Source organism: Melitaea cinxia, chromosome 23 (assembly GCF_905220565.1).
Source record: "Melitaea cinxia chromosome 23, ilMelCinx1.1, whole genome shotgun sequence".
Taxonomy (NCBI): Eukaryota; Metazoa; Arthropoda; class Insecta; order Lepidoptera; family Nymphalidae; genus Melitaea; species Melitaea cinxia.
Window position 1 is genome coordinate 1,723,388 of NC_059416.1, and position 12,771 is coordinate 1,736,158.

At 32.3% G+C, this 12,771-nt stretch overlaps 1 protein-coding gene across 1 annotated transcript; it reads right to left on the reverse strand.

The window, feature by feature from the left end:
* Positions 1–8,859: 8,859 nt before the first annotated feature.
* LOC123664920 (ommochrome-binding protein-like) lies at positions 8,860–9,699 on the reverse strand. The gene has a single exon (XM_045599289.1). The coding sequence runs from the start codon at positions 9,697–9,699 to the stop codon at positions 8,860–8,862; it is 840 nt and encodes a 279-aa protein (XP_045455245.1).
* Between the last annotated feature and the right edge of the window lie 3,072 nt (positions 9,700–12,771).

Genomic DNA, 12,771 nt, shown 5'->3' on the forward strand with positions numbered 1-12,771 from the left:
AGTAGACTATTTTACGACACCTCCGCTGTTATCCCATAAAATTGATATTTCATTGACGTTCCTAGTAGCTTACTCGACAAGTTTTTACTACTGCCATGTTTTATAGTAAAAATATTGTATGTAGAACTTCGTCCTTACATTGATGTTACGGTAAAAATAGAAAGTGCTAGATCTCATTCACTTGACAGTTCTAAGATTTTCTGTTATTATCCATTTATTTAAGCTAGTGGTCAGATGAAAAAATGCCCAGAAAATTGTAAATTTTTTGAAAACGTAACGATAATTTTGACGACGCAGTTGCGTTTCTGTCACAGCACCGACTTATGACAAACATTTGTATTGAACATACTGTTGCTTGTCGTGGTTTGGACGTTTGTGCTTTTTTATAGATAAAGGCTTATAGGGTTCAATTATCTAATGATATATAGTTCCTCTAATCACAAACAATAACTACATTCTTGAGATGATTATTTACAATAAGAAGAAGAAGAAGAAGAAGAATAAGAATCTTAAAATATTAAAACCAAAAAAAACAATATATGAATTTCAAGAATTCAAAGAGCTAATGATTAATTAAATAATTGTGTTTGCTCGCAATCGAAAAAAAACCGACTTCAATTACATAGACAAGTGATACAACGTAAGTAAACAAAAAAAATTAACAAACGCACTAGTAATAGAAACTACGATTTTTAATGGTTCTCCTCGATTTCTCCGCGATTCCACCATATCCTGGTTTCCGTTAAAAATTTCAGCTATTTTTTTTTTTTTTTGTTTAATAGATAAATATCTATACAATACACACACGGTCGTCTGTTCCTGAAGTAAGCAACTTGATACTTATTTATTTACACTTTTATGCACACCAACACAAAAAGTGACATAAATTTAATTAAGTAAACAAAAATAATAAAGTTGCATTAGTTCCAACAGGCGGCCTTATCGCTAAAGCAGCGATTTCTTTCAGGCAACCTTTGGGCATAGGACTAGAATTGATTGTTAGTGGGGATAGAGGTGCAAAATATGTACTACCAGACATAAATATAAGTACATATTATATATATTCATACATACACATATACATACAAATACACCTGCATAATTTCATACATATACACCCACACAAATTCCTACATAAACACACAATAATTTGATAACAAAAAAAATACATACACAGAGAAAAAAAGACTGCTTGTGTTATAAGTAACAGCCGACTGGTATAGCAACTTTTTTTTTCGATAAACATACTTATAAACAATTCATATACAATTATATAAATGAATATTTATATTACACCCAGACTCGGGGTGGGAATCGAACCCACAACCCTCGGAGCAGAAAGCAGGGTCACTACAAACGGCGCCAACGGGCTAGTCAATTAATCTAGCTAGTCAGTTATTAAAATGAATATAAATTGAAATTCCTTGCAACAAATTTTTTAAAAATATCGACAGTTTTAATAGAAAGTCTTCTTAAGCTAAATACCAACATTTATTAATGAAATACTTGATGCAGACTAGATAGTAGATACACGTTACGTAAGACATATGAATATGAGTGACTTGTAATTTACTTACTTGAAGTAGGGTACAGCAGGAAAGGTGGCGAATGCTAGCGCGACCCCATCTCGCCCCACCCAGGCGGATGACTGCTCACACGTGGTGGTTTTTAGTCAGTAGGAGTCTGACATAACCCTCTGGTGCCCCCGCGGGAATCCATGATGGATTTTCCCCATGTTAAAAAAAGCGCACAGCAGGAAATATCTCAAAAAAAAACCTGAACTAGCCAGGCAGTAGAACTGGCAGGGTCGAGGATAGGGCTGGTAATGCGCTACCTTTTGGAATTGCGGGCTTCCATATACTAAGATAACCGCTTAGGAGTTTAAAGGGCTTGATTGCTAGAATGTTTACTTGAGACACTTTTTGGTACCATAACATAGTCACCAGTTTTAAAAGCTTACCTGATTTAGGTACCACTTGGTTAGTGCCTTGATTTATTATGGTTAAGCAAATTTTGTTTTAAATTGTCTTTTAAAAAATTAACTATTCCTTGCCGTTTCTTTTCAGCAGAATGTACAATCTGAATTCTGAATCGGTGTTAGCTTGGTATTATTTATTCATGTCAAGTAAAGTATTAACGCAATTCATGCAAAAAATATATTTAGAGAACAATAAAATGTATAATGAGATAGCTAAACTTCCGTTGCCGGTTGTACACACTAGTTTTAATAGAACAAAATGCTTTCAGACATAATTAAATTGATATTAAGCCCCGCGGTCATTGCATGTGCGTTTAAATTGAGAATTTTTAATAATCCTTTTGAGTTTAACAGTTTTCATTCGATTAAACCGAAGAGGCAAAGGATTTTTATGGATATTTTTAAAATGAACTGACGAAAAATCATCATTTTGGATACTAAAAAAATGATGCAATATTTTTAGTCAAACCTATTTTATTTTTTTTGAGAAACTCACAATAGTCACTATTTTATTAAGCTATTGTACCTATATGATTCTCGAAAAATGTTAAAGCTACATTTCACTGCGATCACGAAAAATATTAAGGCTGCCTGGTAATGTTTGATCAGTCTAGGTTCTTATATAAAACAAAATAAATATCAATCATCAAATTACCGAATCTGACCAAATTATCTAAAGTTATTTTAGTATAAAACAAAAAAATATAAAATATTTTTTAAATATTCAAAACTGCACACCACGCACACCTTTAAAACTATTGTTTGCAGTTTATACCAAGCAGCCCCCAGCCCCTCTAGTAGCTTGTTTTGATCGACCACACAACGATAATAAATTCAAATAGTTGATTTGGTTCTTGCAGATAAACACAGATGGCTCTGTTACAACATTATTATAATTGAAACGTTTAAAAACGTTTTATGTAAAAAATTAATGAATTTTTTAGCATCATATTAAATATTCTTCTTAGTTAATAGTTTTCTAACATAATTAAAAAAACGGCTTATGGCGTCAAGTGGTTCTCGTATTATTTTGCTTCTCCGTACATCCAAAACGTTGACATCCACCATAATATTTTTAACTGATTATTTTTACTATGACAGTATTCAAGAAAGACTTCAAATGATATTTAATTTATACTTTAACGTGTATTCTGTATAAAAGTGAGCATTTTATAGCATCCTAGCTGACTCGGCAAACGTTGTCTTGCCGCTAAATGCTATTTAAACATAGGGGTTGGTGGTAGAAGGGTGAATATTTAGGGTCGTATGTAATTTTCAACGCCAAATCATAATAAAATAAAAAATAATGAATTTATCTAAAAATTAAAAAAAATATATTTAGGGGTGGACTACCCTTAACATTTAGGGGGATAAAAAGAGATGTTGTTCGATTCTCAGACCTACCTAATATGTACACAAAATTTCATGAGAATCGGTCAAGCTTTTGGAGGAGTTTAACTAGAAATACCGCGACACGAGAATTTTATATATTAATATATAATTTATTGTTTTATAAATACCATATAATAGTGATTACCGTATTTTTCTTTTTGTGAGATTCTTCTATGTTATCATTCATTTGGATTGTCAATTTTTTCTCCACAAATTTTAATTTCGACGATAAAATTAATATTTAATGTAGCGGGTCAAGAATTAGCTCATTGCGTAATTTTTTTCTAAATAATATTGTTTTATCAAAACGCACGCCCTAATAACTATTATAAGTACTCGATAACAGATGGCGTTATTTCAAAACGAATATAATTTAACCATCCGATTTGAATAAAAATCTCATTCCTCTATGGTATTTTATAAAATTCAAACAACACACAACAACGTAAGAAACGGTTTGAACGAAACTGCATCAGCATGCACGAGTTTCAATTTGAAATTCAAATTCACTTATTGAATCAGCATTTAAAGGAAGCACTTCACTATCAAAGAAAGCGTCACTTCAAGTTACTTTCAAGGTAAAATTCAATAATATCAACGGTACGTTTAAGAGCCTCCAATATTGTATATTTGACGAAGTTGTTGTGATTTTCTTTCGTAACAAGATAATATTATGATAATTTTTTTACACAAGATTATTAAAAGTGATAATTATCTATACAAATAAATAAAATTGGAATGTCTGTGTCTATGTAATATTTAAATATACGCTTTTTACGAAATGAATATGGATGTATACACAGTACATATACCAAAAAAAAAAAAAACATTTTGTACAATTTATATCTATCTGTCTGTTTGTTCCGGCTAATCTCTGAAACAGCTGGACCGATTTTGACGGGACTTTCATTGGAGGATAACTGTTATAGTAAGGAGTAACTTAGGCTACTTTTATTTTAGAAATTTATATATTTTAGAACTCTGCGAACTAAAAAATAACTTTTTTGTTAAATTCCACGCGGACGAAGTCGCGGGTACAGCTAGTATTTAATATTACACAACTCGTATGTGCCTAAGGTAGGATGTAAGATAAGTAGGTAAGGCTAGAATTAATATGATTTTTACTGATCTCTTTAGCCTGCAATATCCCACTGTTGGGCATAGGCCTCTTTCCCCATGTAGGAGAAGGATCAGAGCTTAATCCATCACGCTGCTCCAATACGGGTTGGCGGATATATTCCCTACTATGAGATATCGCTGTCAGGTGTATATGATAACAACCGGGACTGACGGCTTAATGTGCTATCCGAGGCACGGTGGGGAGACCCACAGACACTTTCTTACTGAAGTCCCAATTAAAAATCTATAATAATTCCTAACTACCTACTCAAAATTTACGTCCAAATATAGCTAAATATGTACATAGTACGTAAGTGGAGTATATAATATACTATGACACATTTGCCATTTACAATTTACCTAATCTTTTGCAACAAAATTTGACGCTTAACATATTACAAACTGTATGTACGTATACACATGAGTTCACGTTATTTTCGGCGTAAACTTGTGGAGGCCTATGTCCAGCAGTGGACTGTATAGGCTGTAATAATATATATATATATATATATATAATTCTCGTGTCACAATCTTAGTTACCATACTCCTCCGAAATGGCTGGACCGATTTTTATGAAATTTCGTGTGCATATCTGTTAGGTCTGAGAATCGGCTAACATCTATTTTTCATACCCGTAAGTTATAGGGGTTAGAAGGGGGGTAAAGAGAGTTAATAACATAAATGGCAAAACAAAATGTGCGGAGTCAACTAGTATATATATAAACCTATAACGAACTGCTTGTAGACACGAAGAGTAAATGATACTATTTACATAATAAAGGAGAATTTAGTTTGTCTTGTGTTAATGGAAGCTATTAGTTTTTGGTCTAAATCTTGAATACACTCTTGACCTTAAGTAATAGATTAAGGCTCCACTGCTTAAGTGGAATCATCGTTTAAACAATTTAGACCATTATGACAGGCTTTGTAACCGATAGGGGTTTTATTAATGAAGAAAATTATCCTTTCTAATTGAGGTAGGGCACACAAGGAAATTTCCTGCTCAAAATATGGAGATAGGTAGTACCTCGAACTTACAGAAGATCACAGCTAAATAATACTGCTTTCAAGCAGTGTTGTGATCCTGTTGGTGAGTAAGGTGACTAGAACTCCTGGGGAAATTGGGGATAGGGTCATCAACGTGCTTGCGATGCTTCTAGTGTTGCATGCGTCTATAAGCTACAGTAATCGCTTACCATCAAGTGAGTTGTACGCTTGTTAGCTGACCTAGTCATGTATAAAAAAACTAACGCAATTAAACTAAACATATGTTTGCTCTACTTATTATCTATGACTTTGGATAACATGGTTTTGGATGTCTATTGATTGATTGATTTAAACTATAACATCCTACTGCTAGTCATAAGCCTCGTGTATAAGCGCTTCATGTAGAATGATCGGAGCTTAATCCATAACGCTACTGTACGGTAAGTCGGCGAATATATTCCATTCTATATATATAAGCAACGATCGCTATCAGATGTCTATGGTAAAAACCGAGACCGACTGTTTTACGATCTGTCAGAGGCACGGTGGGGAGACCTACAAAGAAACCCGGACCGGAATTAAATATTTATACAAATATGCGAATATCATTGCGAGCGGAAATCGAATGCTCTACTACGCCAGAGTGGTTGTCATTGTTTGTTCGGTATGGCTATAATGAAATATTCTAAATTTACTAGATGACCCAGCAAATGTTGTTTTGTCATATATATTGCTAACCCCCTTGTAACTTAGGGGTATAAAAAATAGATGTTGTTCGATCCTCAGCCCTACCCAATATGCACACAAAATTTCATGAGAGTCATGCCGTTTCAGAGGAGTTTAACTACAATCACCGCGACGCGAGAATTTTATATTTTTATTTATTTATTTTTTTTATTTACACAATACACACACGGTCGTCTGTTCCTAAAGTAAGCAACTTAATGCTTGTGTTATAGGTTACAGCCGACTGGTATATAGCTACATATTTTTTTTTCGATAAACATACTTATAAATAATACATATATAAATATATAAATAAATATTTATATTACACCCAGACTCGGGGTGGGAATCGAACCCACAACCCTCGGAGCAGAAAGCAGGGTCACTACAAACTGCACCAATGGGCTAGTCACTAGTCATTAGTATATATTAGATAAATAAAGTTAAGAAGCTATTAATTACATAATGTTAATATGACAAACGAATCTTCTAATGAGAAACAATGATTACACCTATTATTTACTTATATAAAAATAATGTAAATAATTGTACGTATCTAACAAAGCACTTTTTTCCTTAATAATTCGTACCCCTTTGGGGTCCATTTTTATATTTTGAATTTTTTTATAAGTATAATGTAAATATGTTTGTGGTAATAAATACGTTAATGAGGTTAATGCATGAAATGTGTTATTAAATTTAAACACGGATTATTAAAATGTGGTTTTCGTATCAAAGGTATCAAAATTATTTTAATAATAGCTTGCGGAAAATTTTTTCATTTAAATAAAAGCGATTTTGTGTTTATAACAAAAAAAAAAAATAAAAAAAATAAAAAATAAAAAATAAATAAATAACATCATTCCGTGGTACAATTGAATACTTTATTGGTACTGATTTTATAAAAGGGATATAGGCGTTACATATAATGCATATATAAATAAAAATAAATTGCAGGAATAAGTGTACGAGTAACTTACTAACGAAAAACTGCACTAAATTGAAAATCTCTTTTATTTGTGTCAAAAAAATCGATATGGAAAAGAAAATTTTGGCGGTACGAAGTTCGTTATATCAGTATCAAATAAAATGTTAACATATTTTATTTAAAATTAAAAACATGGCGATCATAAATTTAAAAAATAAATCTTTGTTTCAGGTAAGAAATGGACTGTAGAACAATTTTTTATTATTCATCGAACAAATAAAACTAAAAATTTAAATTTCACAATAATTTTACAATTACAAATAAAAATATATTAATAATACAAACACAAATAAAAATAAATTAACATTAATAAAAAATATAATTAAAAATATAATGATAAAAATGAAAGATAATATAATTTAAAAATCTACAATAAAAATATGGAGACGAATTTTTGACAATCGATATGAATTCAAACTACTTTATGAATTCACCATTCAATTTGCAAATTATTTTTAAATTGCCACCAGATCCTGCATTCACCGGAGGCTTATTTTAAAAAAAAAGTTCCAGTTTCATTTTCCTTTTATTTTTATATACGGCCAGTATGTTTAAGCTGTAACAGAAGTGTCCCTCATTTTACTTCTTTTTTTTTAAATTAAAACTTGTGACATAGTCATTGGTGCAGACTATTTTTTTTAATTGCTACCTGATCTCGATTCGACGAAGGATGGTTGAAATCTCTTTTTTTTTTTTAAATTATGTGACCAGTTCTGTGTCTGTATTTAAGCTGTAACAGGGATGTGTCTATAAAAGTTTTTTTTTATTAAACCTTATGGACATGTACAACGATACAAAGAACTTTTTTAATTCTACCAGTATTCAACATATAAAAAGTTTATTGACCTTTTATCATTTCACTATAACAATTTCAGTAATAGAAACTAATCGTTGCAAATTATGTTACAATACTACCTTCAATACAGTTAATATCATTGAGCTTCTAAGTTCTGTGAAAAAGTAGTATTTCTTAAAACTCGTTTAAAGTAATATACATATTTTATATATTTATTGTGTGTGTGTGGCTACGGCACTAAAGAATTTAGCCACCCCCTCTCTTCCCGTGGGTGTCGTAAGAGGCGACTAAGGGATAACAAGGTTCCACAACCACCTTGGAACTTAAGAAGCCGACCAATGGCGGGATAACCATCCAACTGCTGGCTTTGAAATACACAGGCCGAAGACGGGCAGCAGCGTCTTCGGTGCGACAAAGCCAGTACTGCGGTCACCAGCCCGCCTGCCCAGCGTGGTGACTATGGGCAAAACACATGAGTTCACGTTATTTTTGGCGTAAACTTGTGGAGGCCTATGTCCAGCAGTGGACTGTATAGGCTGTAATGATATATTTATTCTTGGCTGTAATGATATATTAATTGTTTCTATTTACTTCAAAAAAGAACATATTTATTTTCGAACGCCAACTTTAGGGTGTGTAATGGGAATATATCGTTAAAAATAAATGTAATAATAATTAATATAAAAAAAAAAACTCGTAAAAAAAATACAAAGGAATCCATCAAAACATTTTTTGATGTTGCCTCAATTACGAATTATTAAGCAGTAATTACGAATTATTTCATTAACATTAAAACAATTATCTTTATTAAACCACACGCTTTATTTATTAACCTTAACTTATTACAAAATAATAAATAGGAGTTTCATCTTTTCACCAATGCTCTTTGTCTTCCATACACCCAGATTTACTATTAATTAGTTTTATAATATTTTTTTCATCAGATATTATAATATTATTATCTCTATCAAAAGCTAGACCATAAATATTTTTAATGTCCGAAATCTTCTCCATACCGTCAACTTTAATTAAAAATACACCTAAATTCGTACAAATATACACATTATCATCAACATCTTCGACTATTTGTCTAACTGTTATCAAATTATTAACATTACGAATATCATTATTATCATTATCGTATTTATATAAACCTGTTTTGTTAGCAAAATAAATAATATTATCATTGTTAACGTGAAAATGATCAACTTCGATCCCAAGGAATTCCTTAACTGGTGAAAATTTATCATCTACTTCAATATGTAGTTTTTGATCTGGATAACTTATATAGAACAGATTTCTTCGATAAAACAAAGCCCAGATATTAACACCTTTCTCTCCATAAAAATCAGCAAGCTTAGTCAACATATTGTATTTATAAATCCCTTCACTGCCTCCTAAGTAAATTTCATCAGTAGCTTGGTTGATGGCTACCGCACACCCTCCTCGAATACCAACAATATTTTGATGATCATTTGAGTCTAAATTGTAATAGGCTAGTTGGAAATCGACATCAGAATATGTCTCTGGTTGAGTGTAACTGAAGAAAAGTGTATTTGATCCTCGATGAATATTCAAATTGTAGGGTCTGCCCAGTTCAGACCAAAGTATTTCTCTGTCGTACCAATTGTTTCCAATCCGCATTCTGTCACAAGATTTGTTCGGTATACCAGATGTCGCTGTTATGACGAAAATAAACAGAATTCGATTCATCATATCTGAAAATTGTAATTAAGGTTTCGTAAGTGTTAGTACGTCATTCTGGTGTCACCACACGTGGTGCGTGCACCGTATGGACTCTCACACACCGGCGAGATCGGGTTTGATTCCCGTGCAGGATTGATATATATTTTTGTACCAATTTCATTTCCGGTGTGGTTGTCTGTCCTTGTGGGTTTCTACACTATGCCTTGGAGACCACGTTAAGCAGCCGATCCCGGCTGTTACCATAGACTACTGATAGTAATCGTTCACTCATGATAGGAAATATATCTGCCAACCCGCAGTAAAGCAGCATGGTGGATTACGCTCTGATCCTTCTCCTACATAGAGAAAGGAGCCTATGCTTAGCGGTGAGATGTTACGTAGCGTAGCGGTAAGTTGAGTCGTAAGTCACAGAGTCTCAGTTTATTTAACAGTTCAAATAATTCGCAAAAATGCCTAAAAGGACCGTTCTTTATAAAAACTTATTATATATTCAAATGGACTTTGTTGTCAAGCGATAAATTAAATCTCAAATTCTTTTATTTTCTTTATTCAAAGGAAAACACATTTTATATTTTGATCTAATGTAATTCTGAAATATATTTGACAAATACTTTATAAATGTCAACTATGAAATGAATGAAAATAAAGCTAATTTGAAATGGGTTTTTGATGGTCCTTAATAAAAGAGAAAAAGTAAATTTAACAAATAAACATTGAATAAAAAATAATCAGTTTATTTATAACAAGCTTATAAAGAAAAAAAAACAATATAACATGTTATTTTACACGAGGAAGTGCTGTTTTTCATTTATTTAATACACGTCATACACACAATCTATAATTTTTTAAAACATTTCAAAGTTTAAGCGCTTAAGTGAATAAATTAAAAATCAATAAATGAATATTTTAGTCAATATTTATTTATTGATTTTTTTAAAATTCAGAATACTCCAAGGAAGATTATAGCTTAATAATACTGCTAGTTGTGCTGTGTGGCTACGGCATTAAAGAAACCTCCCTCCCTCTCTTCCCGTGGATGTCGTAGGAGGCGACTAAGGGATAACATAGTTCCACTACCACCTTGGAACTTAATAAGCCGAGCGATGGCGGGATAACCATTCTACTGCTGGCTTTGAAATACGCAGGCCGAAGACGGGCAGCAGCGTCTTCGGTGCGACAAAGCCAGCCCTGTGGTCACCAACCCGCCTGCCCATCGTGGTGACTACGGGCAACACACATGAGTTCGCGCCATTTTCGGTGTGAACTTGTGGGGGCCTATGTCCAGCAGTGGACTGCAAGAGGCTGAAATGATGATGATGATGCTGTAGTGTTTTGCTTCTGTGTTAATTAAGATAACAAGAGTTAGCGAATGATCTGTGTTGCAGGTGAACATAGGTTATGATAACTAAAATCGCATTTTCAATTATGCATCCAATTTTTTGCAGTATATTTAAAAAAATCGCTTCATATTTGATTAGAAGGAAGGAAGAAAGGATTGTGGTCGTTATAATAATGTTTAATTACGATAACTTCACTGAAGCAAGAGATGTAATTATTTTTAAGAAGTCGACAAAACTGTCAGTAAAAGATTGTAAAACTTGTAAATACAGAAATTATTTTACCGATATCTACCGAGAATACTTGCATACGACGCAAATCAATTGTAGATACGGAATTTTTGTGTGTTGGCAAGGACATGAGATCGTGTGGCGTAAAGCCAATATTTTTTTTCTCAATTCGGGAAAAGCGCTACAAAATACGCGCCATTTTATTTCTTTTACGTCGGAAACTTTGCTATTCTATCATTATACTTCTAAAATTCGTGTAATGTTTAACAAGAAATTACTTATTTTAACGTCTTTCTTCGACGGAAAGTTAGTTCTTTGAGAGGAAAACTTCTGGGAGTTGGTAGTGTCCTAATTCTAGCGAATTACCATTATCTACTGATTGTGAGTCTTGTTCTGGTATATTATATTAAATTGTCTACCAAGACATACTCTCGAACACTGACCGTGGCTAATGATATCTTGAGTGCTCTACTGACCGATGGTTTCAAATTATTATCAGCAGTACCATTCAAATGTCATTAAGGTAGGTTTAGATCACGACGATATACAGCAATACAATGTACTATGATATATACAATACATCACTTTCAACATGTAAGCAGTATGTAAATTAACGTCTAACTTTTATAGCTCGTCTCATTTACTATTTTATTAATTTCTATTTTAAATAAAGTATTGATACGCGGCCATTTGATTTCACTAGAGGTCACCCAGTGGTCGTCCTGTGGTCGAAATTCGACCATAATTAATTTAAATTATAAGTTTGAACATTAAAAAAAAGAGTATATCTGCGTACACACGCAATAAATAAAAAAAGAGACTCACGTATCAAATACATGGTAGTGTGTGTAATGTTTTTTATTATTATTGATTTTATGTATTTAATGCATAATTTAATAAAAATATACTAGCATTCTGTACTCCTTCTCTATATAAACTATAAGTGTGCAAAATTTCATACTCATCTGTCGCAATTTTCGTAAAAAGGAGTACAAAGTTTTTGTTTAGTGTATTAATATATACGCTAAAATAATACTAAATTATGTTACTGCCAGAAAACACTTGATTTTTTATTCGATTTTATTGTGTTATAGCGTAATGTTTAACAGTCTTATTATACTATAATCTTTCTAGACTTAGTAATAAAATAAAGTTATATAGATACCTCCGTAGATTATACTAATCTAGATAGATATATATCTAGATATATACTTGCAGCGTACTGAAATAACGAATCCTATAATATTGTTCAGTTTGTTTTTTTGCGAAAATGTCGTAGCACTAGTGCGATATATTGTTCTGTCAATTACAGTCGCATTACAAAAAATATCATTCGCTTTTCTAGACGCAATGAATTGCAAGTTTGACAGCAATTTATGTGCAGTATCTGCTATCGATCGTTTGTTTTTTTCTTGATTACCGAATATCATTATAAAATAATACTGTTTTCAAGCAGTATTGTGTTCCTGTTGGTGAGTAAAGTGACCAGAGCTCCTGGGGGATTGGGGAT